Consider the following 24,024-nt stretch of genomic DNA (forward strand, 5'->3'; position numbering starts at 1 on the left):
TGTCTCCCTGTCATTCCAGTTCCTGAACACTCTTGGCACACCCTGGGGCTGTCATTCCACTGCTGGCCCTGTCATTCCAGTCCCAGAACACTCCTGGCACACCCTGAGGCTGTCATTCCAGTCCGTGGCCCTGTCATCCCAATCCCAGAACACTCTTGGCACACCCTAGGGCTGTCATTCCACTCCGTGTCCCTGTCATTCCAGTTCCTGAACACTCCTGGCACACCTGGGGCTGTCATTCCAGTCCGTGGCCCTGTCATTCCAGTTCCTGAACACTCCTGGCACACCCTGGGGCTGTCATTCCACTCTTGGCCCTGTCATTCCAGTTCCTGAACACTCCTGGCACACCCTGGGGCTGTCATTCCACTCCGTGGCCTGTCATCCCAGTCCCAGAACATTCCTGGCACACCCTGGGGCTGTCCCGTCATCCCAGTGCCTGAACACTCCTGCTCCTCCCTGGGGCCATCATTCCACTCCGTGGCCTGTCATCCCAGTTCCTGAACACTTCTGTTACGCCCAGGGGCTGTCATTCTACTCCGTGGTCTCTTATTCCATCCTCAGAGTAGTCTATTTGGGCCTAAAGACCCTAATGTAAAATCCATTCCACATTTTTATTGCAACTCTACTTGTACCCTAATGTTTTCCAATGGAGCCCATGCAAGTCAATTGGCATTCCTATCCTGGCTCCCATTATTTCCAATGGGTCTTCCAGCGTCTCCCATTGTTTCCAATGGGCAATCCTGTCCTTCCTTTTAGTACATCCCTTGCTCACTTTCCTGAAACATGGGGAAAAGTGCTTAGAACAGCCACATATGGCTCCCAAGCCACTAAGCATCACGAAGCTAAGGAAATCTTTACTAGGGATGGGCACAAAACACATTTTTGCAGTTCCCTTCATGGCCGAATCGTGAAGTGATATAAACCAGGAAGTTGGTTCATGAACCAAACTGGTTTCTAGCAGTTCCTGATCCCTGCTTTCTGCTCCCCACCACTTTTCACAGGAAGTCAAAAGCAGGGGTTTCCCTGCAAAACACAGTGGGGAACAGAAAGCTGCTTTCTGCTCTTCACAGACTGCCTTAAAAGTCATGGTGGCTCTTCAGTTACACAAACCACAAACTGGCTAAAATTCATCACAAACTTAAATTTGTGAGCTGGTTTGTGCCCATCCCTAATCTGTGCAATGCCATGTTCTCTCAGGGTTTCCCTCAGTTCTCCATGGTAATAAGTGTTAGGCTGGTATAGCAAAAATAAACAAAAGTATGCTGGCACTTTGAAGATTAAGCATAGCTCTAAGACACATATGGGGGGGGGGGAGCTTGTTAGTTTTAAAATAGTATGATGCTCCTGACCTTTAGCTGTTAGAATTAAGCAGGAACATGGAACTAACCATATCCAATTTGAAACCTAACTGATTTTTTTTTAAGGAATAAGGGCTTATAAAAAGTTCCACTTTCCTGATCACAGGCATGGATCACTTAGATCCAATTCATAAACATAATCAGCCATTTGAAGTAAAGTTAGATGAATGCTGCTCTGAATGAAAACTGTTTTTAGGAAAACTGCTCACCATGGCGTTCTGAAGTGTTACTACACCTCTGCAAACTTAAAGTGCCAACATACAGAAAAGTGGAGTGTTATGCAGTTTTGGACATTTGCATGAATAGCTTGCAACGTGGACTATGGCTGGAATTTTAATAAAGAAGGATTGGGTTGATACCCTGCCCTTCACTACCCAAAGGAGCCTCAGAGCGGCTTACAAACCCCTTTCCCTTCCCACAACAGACACCCTGTAAGGTAGGTGGGGCTGAGAGAGCTCTGACAGAAATTGCTCTTTTTCAAGAACAGCTGTGCCAGAATTATGGCTTGCCCAAGGTCATCCAGCAGGCACAAGTGGAGGAGTGGGGAATCAAATCCGGTTCTCCCAGATTAGAGTCCGCGCACTTAATCACTACACCAAACTGGCTCTCTTTACCCTGATGAAACTTTAATGTACTAAGCGAACCTAAAGACAGAGTTTACATTAAATCCAAAAACCGCAATTCCCAGAGCAGTTTAAACTACCTATAAAGAAGATGAAGAGTAAAAGTGTAGTCCTTATAAGCTGCGGAAGAGACGAGGAAAGGAGAAGTGAAGGCTGAAGGACTCTGAATTGTGCCTTTGAGAACTTTGAAAGGGGATGATTGGGGGGTACTGTTTCTAGACAGTTAAATTTAAGAGTTAAAGAAAAAGAAAGTAATGCAAATGTTTGACTCAGTTTATAATAATCTAAGTGAAGTGAAGATTTGCTGTAACTAAGTTAGTGAAGATCTCCTCTCTTGGGTTTTTAGTTAGTAGTGGGTTCTTTTGCTTTATCCTATATATGTAATCCCCCCTTCCCTTTTTTCTGTAGTAGTTTTGTAGTTTAATAAAAAATAATAAAAAATCCCCTTCGGGGGCTCAAAAAAAAAAGAGTAAAAGTGAACTACTACATTTAATAAGTTTTGAGCTTTAATTGCTTCTGTATTGTTACACATTACAAAGGACATGACTGTTAGGCATAACTGTCAAAACCTGCCTTGCTTTGCTTTTCTTGCCATCCCAGGAAGCAAAAATTCTCCCAGGAATGGAAATTCTGATTGATATCTTATAAAACACACACACACACACAAAAACAACAACAACAGTTTTCAGGCCATTTATCTGCTGACCTTCACAGATTTTAATTGTACAAGTTTCCACACAACTGTTTATGGCATTATCACAGCAATCCTAGCCGGGGTTACTCCAATTTAAGACCATTGATTTCAACGGCGTAACTCTCACAGGACAGCACTGTAGGTCACTTTTGCCAGGCACCCATAATAAGCAAAGTATAAATACATTTGGACTATAGGAAAAGTTGCTGAACATTTGTTGAATGGTTTTTGTTGTATTTATTGTTGGCTTTTAATTTTAAAACACTCCAGGCCTGTGAGAAAGGCATATTGTAAACACATTATGTAAATGAATAATATTTGCACAATCCATTACATCACACACTTATACTTTTCGCAGTTTACAGCATTTAAATATGGACATTTTGCGGTTGTTATTTACATTATACGAGAAGATAACCATGGCATAAAACATGACTCCTGTGCCAATACCCATTCCTTTCCTTGGAAATCATTGTTCAGTAGAATGGTACCTTTTGTTATAGCTGCTGGAGCTGTGGGAATTTCAGAACAACTGAAATACAATTACATCTAGAGCAGCTGAAATACAATTATATCTTGGAGAAAAGAAAATGAATGCAATCCAGTGCTGACGGATTACTGTAATTGCATTATTTTAATTGCATTGAGGGACAGACTGTGGCCTATGCACACCATTAGGTTCAGGGAACCCTTTTAAAATAGTTTGTGTTTTATTGTTTTGTTGTTCAAAAAGGACAGCAGAAACAGTGACATAATTAACATTTAGCAATGCAGAAATAAATGATATAAAATAGTTGCGCCATTACTGTATTTTATATACATGAAAAACATTTTACCATTTTAGCAGAAACACATATCTGTCCGTTTATGTACAAGTATGTAAATTCTAATGTACAAATTGCAGTCCTGTAATCACCCAGATTAAAAGATACTTCAAGTGAGTGGTCACGATTGAATGACCACAGTGTTAGGAATAAGTTGCAGTCTGTGTTTTGCTAACTTTGTTCCATTCCAGCCATGAGCGATAAGGCTAAAGACTCCACTGTGAAGAAAACACAAAGTAAAATTTTTAAGTTTGGCATTTTTATTTTTCATTGTTTATAGAAGACATGGAGGAGCAATAGCTTGTGAACCAAAATACTGCACAAATGGACAAGCAGTTTTGTGACTTTTCAATTAGTGTCAAATTAGAAATATTTCTAATAGTATGCTTAATATGATTATGGATATGATTATATACTGTTAAAAAAACTATAAGATTTGTGGGTTAATTTTACGCTTAGGTTATATTGAACTGGAAACATGAAGAAAGCTGCATAATATATTATGAAATAAATTACTGATAACAGCAAAGAATACCATTTGAGTTTTCCTTTATTAATACTCACAGTGTGGGAAAGAGCCTCTACAGACTGCTTTGTTTAGCACCGTCACAAGGAACATATGGCAGTTTTTAAAATCTGATTCCATCTTCGTTATGGATTCCATCCTAAAACACAGTGTAGGATAATTTGAAAATGACAAAAAGCAAATTGTACTAAGAAAATTATTACAATGTAATATAATTAACACACAGTTCACAAAGGGGCCCTTTCCATTCCTACTGGAGCCCTGTGAAGAAGAGTTGGTTTTTATACCCCACTTTTCTCTACCCTAAGGAGTCTCAAAGCAGCTTACTCTTCCTCTCCCCACAACAGTCACCTTGTGGGTAGGTAGGGCTGAGAGAATTCTGAGAGAGTTCTTCCAAAGATCCAGGGGATTCTTGGGAATTATGTGAAATATTCATTCTTGTTCAGGTGATTAGTCTAGCCTTTCCACTGGATCCAAGACCTAATACTTCATATACAGGATAAATGCCAGCAAAAAGACAGATCCTGTAAAATTACTGCGACATGAATGTGCATGTGCTTACTTCCAAGCTCCCAAGCCAGCTTGCCAACGATCTGCAAACATCAATACCAAGTTCAGTACTTTCATGATAGCTTCTTTCACAAAGCTAACCTGAATGTAAGAAACAAAAAAAAATGTAGCAGCTGTGGTCAGTTGAGATTCAAAAGAATACAATTCCCCTGATACAGAATACATATTCCAGCTACCGTAGCTGGCTGCAATGCTTTACAGATGCAGAAACAACTATTTATCCTAAATATTCTGCTATTTCCAATTCAAGGGTGTTAAACCTAAGGCCCAGGAGCTGTTACCAAATTAGGGTAGCTACACTAACACATTCCACACATTCTGGGACAGGGAGCCAGTGCAACTGATGGGGCGCGTTCACCAACGGCTCTCACTGCATGGCATACGGTATAACTTGTAAGTACCAAAAGCATACTTAAGTCAATAACTAGTTAATGTAGAATTAATATTTACATCAACTCTCCATGAATGGTGGCCTTCAGCATTTGCTGGATAGAAAATTTAGCACTGCAGGCGTTTTAAATTTCAGCATATATATAGGGCATGAAGTCTTAAAATCTGTACATGGAAATATGGCATATTTCACTAAGCTTCTAGTTAACACTAGTGTTAAAGTAAGTCAACTAGAGGTTCTGAAAGAGCTGCAATAAATGATGGAGAAGGGATGGAGATAACATTTTGATAAATTCCTTGAAGCAATACAGCTAGCTAGTGTCATTTAATAATTCATGCTGTATTTTAAAACAGAATTAATTTTCCCAGATATTTTAGTTATGACTTACAGCACGTTATGTCACACAAGCAGTGTTCTGCATAGGGATTACAAGACACTGATCCTGCGCTTAATGTAGTCTATGGCCATTTTAGCCTGAAATGGCTATTTTGGGATCTCATGATAATTACACGGAATGCTCTGTTTAATTTAGAGATAGAAAATCCCTAAATATGAAACAAATAAAATAATCAAAGCAACATATTCAGTTCTTCCAAATTTGTACTATTTAAGAAATATTTTCAAACCAGACTTTTAAAAACAATTTTAGGTATTATACAAAGAACGTGATCAAAACATTATAGAAAAAAGGATCCTCAGTCCCTCTGGATTAGCAAATCAAAATGCTATTTTAACCAATTTATAACAGAGCAAAATAAGACTCAGAGCAAGTCACTTTGTTCTGTAGCATTTATGCATCAAGTAAAAATCACAAGTTGTATTGAATGTTCCATATCAACTTTACTTTATGTACCTTTTCTCTCAGCAAGCAACGATCATGAATTGTAGACAGGTATCTATAATGAATTTTAATCAGCTGATCTAGATCTTTTGCTTCTTCTACCTGATGCTGAAACTCCAAACCTGTACTGTGAAGAATCTTTAAAAAGAAAATGTACAAGAATGGTCAAATCTAGTACTTAAATGCCTCTTACTGTTTGAAAAATTACAGAGATTTTACAATTCTGGTTTTTTCTCCAAACCATGACTAATCTGATAGCCAGCATCTGCTATCATAATCCACCAATCAACAGGTCTGTTGAAACATATATATTTGTTCTAGAACTTAATCAGCTACTTTTTCAAATGACAATACTATTATCAAGGATCACATCTCCTAAATGTAGAAGATGGCTACAAAACTGTAATTTAAGAGGATATAGCCAAGGATTAAAAACTGGACTTCCACATCTAATGTCTTAGCATGTACCTTCAAGGCAAGTCTACTAGGCCTTGATTCACCATTTCTACTACGAAAAATAGCAGCTGAGATAAAAAAAACAACTGAATGCATACAGAATACAAATGGTAGTTATTTGCCACTTCTGAACTCAAGCAGCAAATCAGGAGAAGCAAATAAAGAGAAGGCAGCCAGGCTCCACTCATGCTTGGATCCAGCTCCCCTGTACCTTCTCTCTTCAAGAAACATTGACTTTGCAAAATTCAAAATGTGAACAGCTGACACCAAATAAAGAGGATGCACTTTTCCTGTGTGAACTGAAGGTCAAATTTATCTGCATGTATGCCAGGAGCCATTTGGGATGTTTAACAAATACACAATAGACATTAAATTCTTAACCTTATTTAAGTTATTATAGCAATACATACCCTAGTCATTATATAGTTGTGCAGGCTGTTAACAAAATGCATGAGTTTCATCCTTAGAAGGAACATGCGATGAGTTTGTTGTTTAATGGGCTCTGCTTGGGATCCAAACTGTGGAAGTGGGTCTTGTTCAAATAAAGTCACTCCTCCTTTACACTGGGGCTTTTCTGCTGCACTGACTAGCTCTTTAAAGAGATTCAGGCATTGGAAACACAATATTAGGAAAAATATCAAGACCACTTCTACTGACTCATTAGCACCACCTGTCAATATTAACTACCACCACTTTTTCCTTCTACATTCAGCCATTTAAAGGAACACATGGACTCCACTCAGTGTCAGAAGGACATTGGATCAACGACTGGTTTTTATTGTTTAAGCTGAACGCTACCATTCTCCTTTCCACAGGCGCAACCTAATTCCAGATACACCCAGCAACATTTGATTCAAAACTGCCTTGCATTCTATATAACACGCACACAAGAGGCCTGAATTCTAGACACCCCAAAAGCTGTCTGACCTGTTTTGTTCTGGTTAGTCCTAATCAAATGCAACACCAGCTGGCGACCCCGGGCCCTAGGGAGGCCAAGCTTACAACAACAAGGGGCAGGTCTTTTTCTGTGGCGGCTCCTACCTGGTGGAATGAGCTCCCGGAGGAGATCAGGGCCCTGCGGGACCTTATGCAGTTGCGCAGGGCCTGCAAGACGGAGCTCTTCCGCCAGGCTTATGAGTAGGAGCCGCCACAGCCACTACCACCACCGTTTTTTCAACGAAAGAGATCACTGGGTTGGAGGGGTAGCATCTTTTACCACCCCGGTCTCTCCCACTGTGCGTATGATGGTATTTGTGAGTTTATTTATGCATCTGTAAGTATTGATTTTAAATTGTTTTAATCTTGTATTTATATTTGTAATTGTACTTGTATATGCACATAGTGCCTTATGTGAGCCGCCCTGAGCCCGTTCGCGGGGAGGGCGGGGTACAAATGTAATTAAATAAATAAATAAATAAATAAATATTACATTGGCCTTGTTTTTAGATCATACTACTAGAGTTATTTTTAACTGAAAAGTTAACAGTTTTCCTCCATCAGCTTAATTAAACAGCAACTGCTGATCTCAAGGATCTATTCAAACAGCAGAGGGCAGGGCTGTCCTGAGGTATAAAAATCACTAGAAACTCTAAATCATACTGTAACGATTTCATGTTTATTTGTGTGTGTGTGTCTTTAAAAGTTTGGTTTACATTGCTGTGTGAAAGTCTAGTGTGGTTGAAACAGGCAAGTGGTGTGATTGGTGAGTGACAGAGAGGGGGAGGGGTTTTGGAATGGATGCTGTGTGGATGATTTGAATGTCTATCAGGAGTGACTGTTAGAGTTTAGACAGTTAGGTCAGTTGATGAGAAAAAAAACAGTTAATCAGTCAGCAGAGAGTGCTGTGGAAAAGCAGTGAGTTTTGTTCTGTGGTCTCTGTGAGAGAAGTTTTCCTGTGTGGAAAAAGAGTAAAAGTCTCTGTGTTAAGCAGACGGTTAAGTTCTGTGTAAGAGAGGAGAGACCCATCCCTGTGTAGGACGAGTTAGTTCATTATATGAAATAGTGTCACAAAGTTATATGCATAAATCCCTGAGAGATAACTGAAAGTGCTGTGCCATGATAGTGTGAGAGAGAAAGGAGTATATATTTGTAAAGTGAATCTACAGTTCTTAAAGAGAGTCAAAGTTACAAAGAGTGTGATACAGTTGACAAGTACTTACAAATACCTATTTCCAAACCAGTTACAGTTTAAACAACTTCTTACTCTGTTCTTCAAATAAATCCTTTTTAGTTAAGTTTATCCCAGAAGCCTGATCCATTATTCCTCAGGAAACACATAGTTCCTTGAACGCCTAAACTCTCGATCCACCTACCCTGTGATAGGAATATTATAGTAAAAGGTTTGGAAAGCCTAATAAAATTTCCTGGTGGCAGCCGGATACCCAAAGTAAAATAAAACATAAGAACACGTTTAAAGGAAAACCAGACCTCCCTAGAGAAGAGGTCGTCACACATACAAATAAACATTTAAAACCTATAAGATAAATTTGCAGCTTGGGTATGACAATACCATACTGTAGAACAGAGAGAACTGAGCATCCAGAATATTTCAGCTCCTCTAAACTTGTATAGCTACAAACATTAGATTGAAGGGGCATGGTGTTGATGCTCAGCATAGTTCGCCTATCACTATACATTTACTTCATTTATACCCCAGCTTTCTCCCCAATGGGGACACAAAGCAGGTTACATCATTCTCTTCTCTTTTGTGTTATTCTCACAACAACCCTATGAGGTAGGATAAGCTGAGAGTGTGTGATGGCCCAAGTTCACCCACCCAGCTTCCATGGCAGAGCGAAGATTCAAACCTGGGTCTCCCAGATCCTAGTCTGGCACTCTAACCATCACCCCATTGATAAACTGTACACATCACACAAATAAGCAAATCTGCATAACCCAAATCACTAACTCAGGTGGCAAAATTCAGTTTCTTAGCAAGATTTTGAATTATATTTGGCAAACTACCACAGCTACTCTTATAGCAGCCAAATAACCATACCTACTTAGGATCTAATCAGGGTCTAATCAGCAGCAGCCCATCCGTTTGTTCTGTCGTTCCCATCAACTTTCCCTGTCATATAGCTTGCCCTGTGCCACAAACACCTACTTCTCTCTGTATCTCCTCCATTCACATCCTCTGCTTCTATTCCTGTTTCCACTTTCCTCCCTCTTAGGAGGCTGCACGGGTAGGTTAAAAAGGCATTAGGGGCCGGTAGCACCTTAAAGTAGTGCGGCTACAACTCCCCCGTTTTTAGGAAACATTTTTAATCACACAATTAAGAGTCTGTGGATTTCCTTACCATGAAATCTTAACACATCCAAACTATATTTGGCCCACTTGATTTGCAGCAACAAGAGAAACACTTGGTTATAAATTTTTTGACACTCTACACTTATAACGATATCCACAGGCCAGGGGACCTAAAGAAGAAACAAAATGACCTTGATGAAATCATTTCAATTTTTCCCTGAATTTGTTGCATATTATTTTATATTCAGTGTTGTTGTTGTGATTTAATCTTTTATTTCAGTTGGGTTTTTTACAATTGCCTGTTACCTTATAACTCAGTATTAAACCATCTAAGGTATGAACAGGAAGTTTCTTCTTGGCAACATCAATATTTTCACACGATATAGACAGCCTAAGAAGAGAAACACATGTTAGTTGCCAAAGCGATGATCTAAAGCAAGATAGTTAACATTTTGCATCAAACAGAAAATATATCAAACAAAAAATATACCTAGTAGCAATTAATTCTGTTCCAAACTTTATAAAGGTAAAGGTTCCCTTGCTCGAAAGCCGGTCGAATCCGACTCTAGGGTTGCGGTGCTCATCTCTGTTTCAAAGCCGAAGAGCCAGCGCTGTCCGAAGACGTTTCCGTGGTCATGTGGCCGGCATGACTAAACACCACGGCGCACGGAACGCTGTTACCTTCCCACCAAAGTGGTACCTATTTATCTACTTGCAATTTCTTGCTTTCGAACTGCTAGGTTGGCAGGAGCTGGAACTAGAGATGGGAGCTCACTCCATCATGCGGCACCCGGGTCTTGAACTGCTGAACTACTGACCTTCCACAGCCTGCAGTTCAGCGTCTTAACCACTTGAGCCACCGCAGCTCAACTTTATACTAGGAGATTAAAGGAAAAGCTATGTTCTGAACAAAGGATACATACCTAACTACTCTTACCACACAGCAGTCACGTGTTACATAGTTTTTCAGTTAGGAGAAAAACAACTGGGATTTACTCTGAGAACTTTGACGGTTGAATCACTTTCTCCTAAAAATAAAATCACTTATCCCTTATAAAGGTCATGTTATGTTATATAGCTACTCATTATTAAGCACACTACATAGATTTAGTGCTTGACTGCTTTATATTATTTTGCTTAGAGTAGCAATCTGTAGTCTCAGTTACACACAGCTCCATGCGTGCGTTTTAGACCAAGCCTCTCATATTTACATTTAGCATGCTCAATCCTACCAACTTTTCCACTAGCATAGGAAAAAAGGAAAAGTCCCTTTTGATACCTCAGAAGACTACACCAGGGGATCACAGGACCTATATGGACAAAAAGCTGCATCGGACAAATCTGAAGGGAGGGAGGACTGAGCAAGATCACTCCTTTCTATTGGGCCTACAAAAAACCCTGACAGGGTCCAGTTCAGCATGTTCTAATGTTTGCAAACATTATATTGTCAATGCATCAATCTGCCACTGCTTCAGATTCTGCTTCTTTTGCAGCAGAGGGTTCTTCCTGAAACAGCAAAGGTAGAAGAAGAAGAAGAGATTGGATTTATACCCCGCCCTTCACTTGGAGTCTCAGAGCGGCTTACAAACTCCTTTCCCTTCCCCTCCCCACAACAGACACCCTGTGAGGTGGGTGGGGCTGAGAGAGCTCTGACACAAACTGCCCTTTTTCAAGGACAGCTGTGCCAGAGCTTGTGACTGACCCAAGGTCACATCAGCAGGTGCAAGTGGAGGAGTGGGGAATCAAACCCGGTTCTCCCAGATTAGAGTCTGCTGCTGGTAGACTCCTTCCCCAAACCCTTCCATTCACAAAAAGATACACCTCCTCAACTCAAGCGAAGACAGCACAGCTATCTAGCACTTGGGTCAGATGTATTCAAGCCAGTTCTAGATGTTTTGCTTCCTCTTTCCTCCCTCTCATTTATCCAAGCAAAGAGATGAAACCAAAACCAAACTTGTTGGAGAAGGCAAGTTGATTTCAGCAGAAAATGCAAAGGATGGAAAAAAGGGGTTCCATGTTCCATGCTTAGCAGGATTTTTTAATGAATATTTGTGTGTACTTTTCTCCAAGTAACCTCCCAGCACAGAAACCATGTGTCCTTTATCATCCCCTTGTTACACAGTAAAGAGGCTTTTCCTTTTTCCCACTACAATTTATACTGTGATTATACTTATACTCTTATTACCTTAAGCTGTCTTCTGGGTAACGTTGTCCAACAGCTTCTTGGAGCTGAACATTAAGGAATGTCTCATTCTGCCATGTATCCTTCTCTCTTATTTTATCAAAAATAGTTGTATAGAAGTCATACATGGTATCACCAGCCTCAAGTAAGAAAAAGTTTCTCATTGCTTGCAAATATTCTACCAGCCTGAGCAAGAAACACAATCATTTCTTCAGAATTCAGTTCATAATTATTTGTAATTCAGTGTTCCAATTAATACTTTAATATTTATAAAACAAATCTGTCAAATGTATGCAGATTATGAAAATGAGCTCCTTTAATGAAAGTTCATTCATACAGTACTAGTAAGATGCATGATTCAGGAGCCTTTGCTTCAGATTAAGGTAGCTGCATCTCTTATAAAAAAATTGTCACTATATATTATCGCCTCTACACCATTCTTCATTCCCATCCACTTTTCCCGAAGGCCACACCTCTTCCTTTCCTTGGATCCTGTGATATTTTCTACTAACCCCTTCCTTCCTCCCTATCTTCTTTTCCCCTCAGACTCCTATCCCTTCTACCTACTAGTTGCAACAAGTCCCGTTTGCATTCCCGTGCATACCCAACTTTCATCTTTAGCCAATAAGAATTTTAGCTAAAGGCCCAGGACAGCAACACAGAAAAATTCAGAAACATACTATTTTTCCAGAGACCCTTTTTCAGTTTTTCCAACTGACAAATTGGGACATTTGGGGGAACACTTAGAAGAACTACTATGATTCTTTTTTCCTTTTGGAATGAGTAACATTTTAAGGCAACATCTGACTCACTCAAAGGTATAGCATGATAAATGTTATGTAAGACGATCTGCAGCATTAGATACACTGAAGAGGCGGGGGGGGGGAATCTATGGACACTACCAGTACATAACCCACAATGAGGCAAGTCTTCTACTGTTCAGGTAAGATGCCTACTCACACTTCTTTAATTTACAAACAAATGCATATTTGCATTTTCTATATTTTCCTTCTAATTTTGCAAAAGTTTGTTCCCATTGTTTTTCTACTATGACAAATGGAGGCCTGTCATCTAGCTCCCATGTCCCTTCCCACAATCATCTACTGTTTCCCCAAGAGCTGCCTTAACATCATCAGGCTGCTTCTTGCCTCATCCAAAAGTAGCTGATCTCCCAGGAAGAATGGATCCTGTGCTGAGTGAGGCAGCGTCAGTCACCAGCTACTGGAAATCTCAACCCAGACTAAGCATTCGGCAAAAAAGGATCACATGCTACAAGTGACACTATATTTAAACTCTCACCTGTAATCTTTCTTCAAGGTCTGCATTAAATGTCCACAGCATTCCAGATATTGTTTGTCTATGTGAGGATAAAGGCAGGACCTCAATGTCAGTTCAAATGTTTGGCATGTAACTGATTCAGAGGATCTATCCACACAAACATCGTCGCCAGTAAACTTCTTGTGAAAGTCACTTTGTTCCAAATACAATCTGCACAATAACCAAACAAAAAATAATTTGGAATCTTTGAACATGACAGAGGCAGTTAACCAACCATGCAAAACTATGAATTAAACTTTTTAACGGTAAATTACAATATACTCCAGAGGGCTTCTGTCAAAGCCAGTTATCTCAGTAGTTAAATCTTTCCCAAAGTTCTAAAGCTGTCTAAATACTGTGGTACTTAGGGAATGGGCCAAATGAGTTGGAGAAGGTACATGGATAAAAAGCTGCTGTCATGAAGTTGAGAGCTAGATTTCTACCAAATTTCTAAGTCTCTATATACCTATTGAACATAAGAACATAAGAGATGCCAATGTTGGATCAGGCAAAAGGCCCATCCAGTCCAACACTCTGTATCACACAGTGGCCAGAAATACCAGTGCCTTCAGGAGGTCCACCAGTGGGGCCAGGACATTAGAAGCCCTCCAACTGTTGACCCCCCCCCCCAAGCACCAAGAAGACAGAGCATCCCTTGCCCCAGAGTCCCTATCTATACCTTGTGGCTAATAGCCACTGATGGACCTCTGCTCCATATGCTTATCTAATTCCCTTTTGAAGCTCTGGCTCTGTATATCTGTACAACTAGGTAGGTCCTGCAACCTGCACTGACACCTGGAAGTTTCAATGGAGACTGCAGCCAACATAGTGCCCTACTAACCACTTGGATGACTACAGAAATCTAGACATGGCTATAATGCTATCCCACAGTATTTTCTGGAACTTCCCAGAACCACCACAATCACCCCAATCAAAAACTAGAATCATAACACCAATTCCAGTTTGGGTGGAATGACAACACTAATATGACCTCTGTGCTTGAAAAGCTGTGATCTAAGGGCTTATTTCAGACAATACCTATAATCAAAGCCAGACTTCATGGTAGTGCACCCAACAAAGCTTGGCAGCTGATCTGTTTTCTTGCTATAAACCATGGCTAACCTTTTTCCAAACGTCGCTTGAAAACTGGGAAAACAAAAACCACCTAGCAACTTGTTCCACAACCTCCTCAGATTGGCCTTTACCCTCAAAATCCCGGAGGAATACTACAAGTTCTTACTCCTTGGGCCCATTATTTTATTTATTTACATTACTGATAGTCCACCTTTCTCAAGGGGCTCCAGACGGATTACACATAGTGAGCCAGCACAATCACAATAAATGGGACATTCAGATAACCAATGCCATTAGGATTTGAGAAGTCTGGAACCACCGGAAAGAACTGAAGCATAGCATAAGTATTCGCATGGCACATTAAGCGGTCCAGAAATTACCTAAATAGTATCCTACTTACAATAAGCTAAACCCAGCAGTACAGATCACAGCCCCTAACCATTTATCCAAGCAAGTTTGAAAACTATTTCATGTAGTGTATTTCGGACACTACTCATCTGACAAGGAATAAGGCCTTAGGATAATGCTCTTGTAAAATAACAGCATGTAAACTAAAAAGAATTAGTGAATAAATTGGAGACGAAGCAGCCATTTAGTGAAGAAACAAGAACTGAGCAACATATCGGCAGGCTTTGTTGCCTTCCAGTGTGTCCAACTGTATACTTTCTATGTGTGACTGTTGCCCAGGGCCTCAGACTAGGGAACTGGCCAGTGGCTGGTGGTCAGGTTCCCTGGGGATCCCGCTTGGCTTCACGAGGTACAAAGTGCCCAAATCAATGCTGCCACCAGGTGCCTCTGTGCAGCCTTTCAGTCCCATTCCCTTACACCTCCCTGCCTTCCAGCTAGGCTGCTTCTTGACTCTCTGGGGCTACCCTGGATAGACTGGCACCCCTGGTCGCTGCTGCCCTGGCAGGCACACCTCTTTAGGGGTGCTAGAGCTGAGCATTTCTCCTGTGGCTGCCTGTCTGCAGTCCTTAATCCCTTCTCCCCCCCCCTTCCAAGCTCTTTGACTCCCACCTCTAGCGAGGAGGTTCAGCTATCTTTTCGGGCTACGTGGAGTCTCAACCACCCACACATGTCCTGATGACAGTCCCCGGCTGCCTCAGCCAGGCCACTTGCTCTCCCAGCTGGGTGCCCCCACACTCTGTAAGAACACAAGAGAAGGCATGTTGGATCAGGCCAATGGCCCATCCAGTCCAACACTCTGTGTCCCACAGTGGCCAAAACCCAGGTGCCATCAGGAGGTCCACCAGCAAGATCCTATGTCCATGGTTCTGATGCGTGATCCTCCCCCTCACCCCCCCCCCTTTCCTGGCTCCTGGCCACCTTTTGACTGTGCAGCCCATCAGAACAATCCTCGCAGTCCTGCTGGAATCCCCACTTTCCTTCTGGTCAGACTGTTCAGAGCGCCCTGACATTGCCCAGGCCCTGCAGACCCATCTGAGTGGCCACACTATAGTACTGTGTCACCAATATCTTAATCTAAATTATTTTTGCCGCCTGAGAAACAGGAACTCCTCAGTTATCTCTCTGGTTGAAACACCAAAGCCTGGTCTTTGATAAAGTAGTAAAAATAAACTATTTTGCAACACATCAATTACCTTGCAAAATTGATGGCCAGCAAGGGATCGTGAACATCATCCAACTCCAAGTGTCTTTCTGCAATGGACTGCATCTTTATTAGACTCCGTTTGGTTGCCTGCTGCTCTGTAATAACTTCCTGAACAGGTTCCTCCCCGTGCCGCAGCCGCGACTGGACAGATTCCAGAAACAACGTATACAAGCTCTTCCTTTCTGCATCTGAATTGGTTAGTGAGATATTATTTACCTTATTATTGGTTTAAGCCAGAACAAAAACTGAAATTTAAGCCCCTCATACCGTTAATGCAACAGAATATAGTTAAACTATGAGTTTGTGATTCTCAAACATTTTTATATACCTACCAAATACTTGAATCTTGAACATGCAAATTTACCCTACTACAGAGATGTCTTATCCAAAAGACTAAACAACATTGTGATCTGACACATTTCTCTGCTAATGGTCAGAATATCATTTTAAAGACTTTATTCACTGGAATGCCAATTTGGTGTTCAAAAGTGAAGAGCCAGTGAAGATATAACCCTTCGAACAACTTAAAAAACACTGTGACATAGAGAGCAGGACACAAAATGCTTCAGCCCCTGTAGCTCTTACATCTCTTCAGCATGAATTCCTCTGGTTAATCCAGACCTCTTAAACTATGACTAAGAGCATTAGGTCTACACAGATTCCAAGTGTAGCAGAGGACCAATTCACTGAACAAACTTTTGATTTCATACTGTTACTTTCTTGCAGTCATCACAGACTTACAATATTAAGTACTATTGTGTGCTTAGTTCTTGGCTGGCTGATAATCACAGAGAAATTTAGACTTCCCAGTGCACACTGGGACCACTTTACAAGATGAACTTCCATGTGAAAATCATGCAAAGACAGTAAGCACATAAACACATCACCCACCCATGGGGGTCCAACTTCCTTGGGTGACTCAGCTTTTAAGGCAAAAGAAAAAAAGTATACTAGCCATTTCATGAACAGAAACCTGTTTTTTGAACTGTAAATCCTTAACACAATAAAACATATCTGAATTTAAATGATCATTGAAAACTTAAGCTTTACAAGCGGCTCACAGTCAAGAAAGCAAAAATTAAAGCTGACTGTGAGACATACAGGCAATGTTCCCTCTAAGCTGAGTTAGTGTGAGCTAGCTCGCAGTCTTTTAGCCTCCAGCTCACACATTTTTGTCTCAGCTCAGGAAGGAGGGCTCCAGAGCAAACTAATTTATGCAGCAGCCAAATCGCTCGCTCACAACTTTAATGCCAGTAGCTCACAAAGTAGAATTTTTGCTCACAAGACTCCACAGCTTAGAGGGAGCATTGCATACAGGTAATTGCATTTGAATGTACATATCTATTTAGGAATCTGCAACAAAACCCTACCGTTTTCAATCACATGTCAAAATGCACATCTATACAGTACGAGGTTAGCAATGAAAACTGCATGCCACCAAAGTTGCTAAGGGTCTCACTGACCCAGCCTAACTCCTTTTTACCTCTTGATGCCGCCTGTTGTGAAGATCCATCTGCACATTGCAAGTTCTTTAACAACTGCATGGACTTTCCAGCCATGATGATCTGCTTTAGCACTGGTTTTAGAAAGGAGACCATGGTGTGCTGCCTGCATGAAGGCGCTTGATCACTGCCAGAACTGGCACTAGCATTATCGCTCATTTTCTCTTCATTCTCAGTCTTTTCAGACACGCTATACAGGGTGTAAGTGGCATACCAGAAGTCCCTATGGTTAACTGGAACATTTTTGTTTCTGCAAAGACAAGTGTGAAGTAATTAGCTTTGCCTTCAAAAAAACAAAAAAACTGCTTCCCTATTAACAAGTAGTGTGTCAGGTGAAAATTACCAAAGATTATTTTAACTGGGATGTCAACTGGGGGAGAAAACCTTTCTAGTTTTGTTTTTAATTTACAGTACACTCAGAAGTTAACAGTATACTCAGAATCACTATATTAACAGGTTAAAAGAATACTCTACATCTTCACCCTGGCTTTACAGAACATCAACAGTCAAAAGGCACGAGGCTGTCAAATGTCTGCTCACAGCTATGCGCAGCTTCTCAATACAGTTAACTACAGTAAAATAATATTACGCAGCACAAAATGGCCATGATACTGTAAGAACCATGAAGAGGAACACTGAAGTGATAAGCACTACATTCAGAAGCATGTCTAGAAATCTTGTCTAGTTCTACAAATCTAATGACTGTCAAAAACAATTTACTTTCTTCAGTTGATACTCCGGCCCTGGTCACACGGGAGGTTTTGGCCCGGGAGAGGGACGGATCGGGGGCGCAGCAAATGGGCGCAAGCACACCGCAACATCTGGGAATCGGCTCGCACCCGTCCCCGATCCATTCCTTCAGGCCAATAACGCGCTGTAAAAAAAAAACCAGAAGAGGAGGACTTACCAGGTACACCGCAGCAAGCGCGGCCGTGCGATCGCCGGTGCGCCCATCTTCTGGAGCAATCCAGGCTCCTGGCCGAACTGCGCATGCTCACACATACGCAGTTCGGCAGCCTCGGTCTCCCGTAAGTGGCTTCCCCCCAGCAGCTGATCGTGCCGGGGAGGAGCTGCGCGGCGGCTCAGGGGATCTATGTGATCCCGCCGCCGCGTGTTTCTTTTGGTACTTCCCACCCCCCGTGTGGCAGGGCCCTCAGACAATTTTATACAATGCTAATAATGTTCACCTACAGGGTGATCATTTTGCCTGTAAATTGTTTTGATTTCCACTATTCAATTCTAACACACATAAAGAAAATTTTTCATTAACGACTTTTTCCCCAAGAGGTGCTTTACTAGCTATTTTATGAATGGCAATTGTCAAAACAGTTTTATTGTGTAGAACCAGTTGCTAGATCATAGTGTTGACCTTTCCCTTTGCTGAGAACAAAAGTCAGCTGCTTATTTTGACTTTCACAGACAGCAGTCCACAGCTGTTTTCACACAGCGCGTCCACTGCTGGATAGAGGAACAAAGCTCCATGACTGCACAGGATATGTGAGGTCTGCAGCAAGGAAATCCCTTACAGATGCTGGGTTGCTTGAGAAATCACAGCTATCATCATCTAGTCAGGGCTGGCCGTCCTAATGAAAAGCACTGTATTTCATTCAAGTGTTCATTAACCCTACCTCTGAATTATAAATTCCTTAGCCGGATCAAACAAGTTACCATGGACAATCCACTCATCCACCGTCTGTAAATATGGCCTTACTGTTTCAACCCAGAGAGAAAATAAAAGGGATACCTGCAACGAAGGTTTTAAAAATTATTATTAGGGTGTTACAAATGTGCCAGAAAACACAATATTAATTACAAAAGCAGATCTATGCCCCTTGTCCCACAAGGAGGCTTTGGGGTGAAGGTCAAGAGTAAAACACACAAAACTGGGGCGTGAACCCTCACTGCCCAGGGTAACGAACCACCACCAGCCCCTCTAAGTTAACCCTCTGCTGAGAGTCCAAGGGATCAAGTCTCCAGCCCTACTAGGTGTTAATCAAGAAGTCAGCCCTGCAAGGTAGGACTCTCAAGGTAGGAACTCAAGTTGAGTTCCAAAAACAATTATTTCAGTAGCTGTAGCCAAAATAGGCCAAAGTACTGGGTTTAGATTGAACCCCCAAAACCCAAATAACACCACAGGAATATGATTAATGTTTATTAAAAATTGTACAAAAGTATATAAAGAAAGCAGCAGTGCAAAACAAGGAAGAAAACACTGAAACTAAATAGCTAACCCAGAATACTTATTCAGGCTTTAGTCCTCTAACTTATGTTCCTACATATAGCTTTAAACTTGACAGATTCATATCAATGGCTACCAGCCATGGTGACTAAAGGGAACCTCTAACATTCAGAGGCACCAAAACTCTGAATGTCAGTGCCACAAGGCAACATCAGGGGAAGGCCTCAGCCTCTGTGCCTGTTGCTGCGCCAGAGGAACTGGCTGGCCACTGTGTGAGGCAGGATGCTGGACTAGATGGACACTGGCCCGATCCAGCAGGGCTCTTATTCTGTTCTCCCATAGGCATGATGCGTGACCCTGGCCTGCTGCAGAGACGTTCAGCCAAGGAAGTGCAGCTTAGCCTGACCTGAAAGAGCCTGACAGCTGAGAGCAGAGAGGCTCAAGTGTGGTAGCTGATGCTTTCTCCTATCCCCCAGCTGGAGGCAGGGAATGGGTCTGGACCTCCAGATCCCCAGGGCCTCAGAAATGGAGGGAAGGAGGCTTGGGGTTGACTTCTTATGTGTCCTCCCTCCTCCTGTTGGGTTGATCCCCAAGTCCCCCCTTGAAGCACTGGGCCTTAGCCCCAGAATGGGAAGGCTCAAATATGCCCTCCCAGCATTTACAGGGCCTATATCCTTGGCTATGGATATGGGCCGATCCGCCCATCAGGGCTATTCCCCTTCTCCTTGCCCCAGCAGTTCATCCAGGTGAGCTGGCTGCATAGCCACGGCCTCACCTTTCATCCTCCTCTGGCCTCTGTCCTGCCCTGAGGGTGTGATCCAGCACAGCAGAAAGGCCAGAACAAACACACGCTGTGATGTCAGGGCCACCTGCTTTGGCCTCCTGGGAGGGCCCCCCAACAAGGCTCCAATTGGGAGCCAAATGGAGGGAGTGGTGGCGGCACTGGAGCTGGGGAGAGTCACCCCACCCGATCCTGGACACTTCCCCAGTATGTAGGAATACATGGCTGAGGTCCAGAAAATCCCATACATATTTGCAAACAAGCATTTAATATGTGGGCAAGGCAGAGAGGGTTTAAAAGAAAGGAACAGTGGAAGAATTTCTTTTTTTGGAGGGTGCGGGAGGCTGCGCCATCAGAAAGGCAGGAGGAGGACTGGAAAAACCCCAGCTCACACATAAAAGGCAATGTAGTGTTTTGGACCCCTGCCGGTGTTTATAAATAAAGATCTGTAAAACAACATCTTGCACAAGCCTGCAAGCACTTGCCACACAGAAGACTCTTCACTGTAAGAAATACACTGCTAAGTCCAGAGCTGACTGAGATGACAGTTCTAAGAATCTCAGTCATCTGCATTCTGCACCCAGACTTATACTTTCATGATATCTGGAGAGCAGGGTGACATTCCCAATCCAGTGAGCCTACAAATTTACAAGTTTCCTCTTCAGCTTATTTCTCCTATAGGAATTATGATGAGTTCAGAGTTTCTACATACTGTTTGTTCAGAGGCTTCTCCAACGTTGTCGTAGTCGAGAATAGCTTTGTACAGTGTATTAAGCAGATGGGATGCTCTTACAACATTTCGAGTGTCAGGTGGTACTTCTGCAACACCAGTGCTAAAAATTTTATGAAGTACCTTCAGCTGTGCTAGACGATGTGACAATTTATCTATGACTATGGAAAGAGTGATTGTTGTGTCTGTGAAACACAAGATACATTCACATATTAAAATGCATGAACATTAATCAACATATCTTGCATGTTCACACCAGATTAAGGTTTTCAAAAACTTCTCTGCTGCAATGAAAAGTCTTTTACCTTTGTGGATAATGCACTTCTCAATTTCAGTAAGTTCTTCTTTGAAACGAATGAAATATTTATAGAGAGCCAGCATGAAAGCTTGATAGGTTCTAAATGGGGCTTCTGCACTTTTCTTGGGAGTGGAAATGATTCCAGGTATTACGTTTTCTGAGCTGTGACCCATCACTTCATCAATGAACTTCTGTAGCCTAAATACAACTTGACCATACGCTGCTATCCGCTCCAGCATTGATCTTAAGGAATTCTAGGAAACAAAGAAAAATTTTGCTGCATTGTTTTCTAATGAAAAGTAACATTATACTATATCTAGTTCTGAATCGAGCCATTGAGTGGATTAAAAAAATGCACACAATGGATTGAGGGCAAACAGGTGGTATTGTTTTAGAAGACTAGAGTTTACAGAACCCAAGTGAAATATAGAAAAAATACACTGGGGGTTAGAAAACCCCCAAATCACAGAAGCATATGTGCTTCTTTAAGAAAAGTGTGCCACTGAGATCTCACAAGATTACACCATGAGGTCTTGGTGGCCATCTGGGGATGTTGCTAGGCAACTCACAACCAATAGTGCCAAGGATCTCAAGCATCCAAGTTAGTGTCACATTGCAGGAGAGAATGTGAAGAGAGATTAAAAATCTTAAAGACAGGAGAAAGGAAAGCTAAACCTGGAGGGGGGAAAGCTAAAAAGGGAAAGCTGAAAATGGGGAATGGGAACAGAAAAGGGTGGGTTAACCTAAAGTATTACCCTCTCCTGTGGGGGAAGCATTACAGACTTGTGGAAAACTAGGAAGTCTCTTCTCTGTTCTAATGCAGTGCACAAGGCTATACCAAGATGATTATTCTCTCTTACAACCAGTCTCTAACAGTTAATGAACCCTCTGACTGAAGGTAGGTCACAAGTTTTATTTATTCCAACTCAGTAAAAAACCTTGTATCCCGGCCAAAAATTATTCGATGTTATCTTTTAAGATTTTTATTTAATCAGTCTAATCACTCTTTAAATGATTAAATATAAAAGAATCACAATGATACAAAAACTACTAGCATATGTCAATGAAATTTAGAAACAGAAGAGCATGCCACCTCTTATCCGATCTACCTTAAATTAAAAAAATAAATTACAGTTTCTAAGATTCTAACCAATGCACTTTTGCACAGATAGGATAGTCTCATGCAACCTTGGCTACCTTACATCAACTTCGTATGATTCTGTTAAACCATCTAATTTGTTACCCTTTGAAGGCATGATGTAGGTACCTCTGAACATCGATTGACACATTCTCAAGAAATATTTGTTTCAAAACTGTGTTCTGCTCATTCCGTGCTCTTTCTAAAATTTAATAAGGGCATAAGGCCATTTATTCATAAATTACCTTTCTCAGGGATGGAACAGTGAACCAAGCTCACACAGCAAGAAACAAATATGTGGTTGCAGAAATTCACAGGCCTGCTTTGTTCAATAGTCTATACCATTATCTACCAGAGTCTGTGACACAGTCATAAGAGTGAGGTATGCAGTTGCTGCCATGTGAAAAAAACAGAAAAGGCAGCTAGGTGGATGGACGGGAGAGGGTGAAGGCACTGCTAGAAGGAGGCAAAGCGGAAAAGCAAGAAGTAGAGGGAATGGAGGAAATAAATATCTACCCAGGGGTCCTAACAGATCTCCCACTTGTCAAATCTAAATTGCATGATGCTTTCATTTCAGGTTTTATGAAGCACATACAATTCCACTTATGTTAATAACACAACACAGGAAACCAAGATATACATCGGTTACCACTTTTGGACACAATCTTTTTTAAAAAACTACTAAAACCTGATACTTTGTGCAGCAAGGGTCATTACTGAATCAGGTTACTTACATGGGTCAAATGGGTTACCATGATATCATTTCTCACAGTAATCTTTCCTTCATTCAACTGAAATATAAAGAGGTTTTTAACACCAGAAAGAAGCCTGTAAAAAAGGACAACACAGACACTTAGAATTTGTCATAGCCAGTACATACCCACTAGGGGGAGGAATATAATCCACAGCAAAACATGGCTCACGCAAGACCCATCGATTTTAACAGGAATACCCCTGGATTGTATTTATGTTATAGGTGACATGATGGGTCACAGATTCAGGTGGGTAGCTGCATTGGTCTGAACAGCAGAACAAAGTTTGAGTCCAATGGCACCTTTAAGACCAACAAAGCTTTATTTAAAGTGTAAGCTTTCGTATGTAAGCACACTTCCTCAGACAAATGGAAACAAAATTTCTTCAAGCCTTACGTACAGGAAGATTGGGGGGGGAGTGGAAGTGTCAGGAAGGACTATTCAAGAGTCAAAATGCATAAGTGAAGCTGAGATTGTATCAAGGCGGCAAGATCAACGAATGGCAGCAAATTAGCACACAAATGCGAGAGCTAACAAACAGATGCGAACGAAACCTGAGTCCAGCAGCACCCCCAAGACCAGATAAGCATGTACCCAGGGTTGAGCTTACCATTGGACTCAAACTTTATTATGATGGCTCACAATTAGTTCATGAAAAACTGGTAAACGCTCCCTTAGATCAGAAACTCTTGAATGTAAAAGGGCATGCCTTAGATAAGTGATATGTGGACTACACTGAGAAGGTGCTTATTATTTCCCCAAGTTATAATAATGTCATTTGTATTACAGAATTAATTTCTTTTTCAACCCAATTCGCATCATGACTGCTTCCATACAGCAATGATTCTTCGTATTGCTTTCACTGCCATACTAGCAACAAAGTTTTCACACCTGGGATTTTTTTCTGCATTTTCCTCAGTCTTCCC

General features: G+C 41.5%; 1 protein-coding gene across 1 annotated transcript in view; it reads right to left on the minus strand.

Moving 5' to 3' along the window:
- Positions 1 to 2,757: 2,757 nt before the first annotated feature.
- Positions 2,758 to 24,024, minus strand: part of TUBGCP5 (tubulin gamma complex associated protein 5) — a 32,780-nt gene continuing 11,513 nt past the window's right edge. The window contains exons 9-23 of the mRNA XM_015410961.1: positions 23,081 to 23,174; positions 21,216 to 21,462; positions 20,893 to 21,095; positions 18,849 to 18,964; positions 17,202 to 17,470; positions 15,708 to 15,906; positions 13,015 to 13,203; positions 11,719 to 11,901; positions 9,840 to 9,924; positions 9,583 to 9,703; positions 6,694 to 6,875; positions 5,840 to 5,965; positions 4,588 to 4,676; positions 4,064 to 4,164; positions 2,758 to 3,717 (exon numbers count right to left, since the gene is read on the minus strand). Coding sequence (XP_015266447.1) covers positions 3,671 to 3,717; positions 4,064 to 4,164; positions 4,588 to 4,676; positions 5,840 to 5,965; positions 6,694 to 6,875; positions 9,583 to 9,703; positions 9,840 to 9,924; positions 11,719 to 11,901; positions 13,015 to 13,203; positions 15,708 to 15,906; positions 17,202 to 17,470; positions 18,849 to 18,964; positions 20,893 to 21,095; positions 21,216 to 21,462; positions 23,081 to 23,174 — 2,251 coding nt within the window. The 3' untranslated portion in view covers positions 2,758 to 3,670. The remainder of the gene's footprint in view (positions 3,718 to 4,063; positions 4,165 to 4,587; positions 4,677 to 5,839; positions 5,966 to 6,693; positions 6,876 to 9,582; positions 9,704 to 9,839; positions 9,925 to 11,718; positions 11,902 to 13,014; positions 13,204 to 15,707; positions 15,907 to 17,201; positions 17,471 to 18,848; positions 18,965 to 20,892; positions 21,096 to 21,215; positions 21,463 to 23,080; positions 23,175 to 24,024) is intronic.

The sequence above is a fragment of the Gekko japonicus genome, unplaced genomic scaffold (assembly GCF_001447785.1).
Source record: "Gekko japonicus isolate JY-2015 unplaced genomic scaffold, Gekko_japonicus_V1.1 scaffold244, whole genome shotgun sequence".
NCBI classification, from domain to species: domain Eukaryota; kingdom Metazoa; phylum Chordata; class Lepidosauria; order Squamata; family Gekkonidae; genus Gekko; species Gekko japonicus.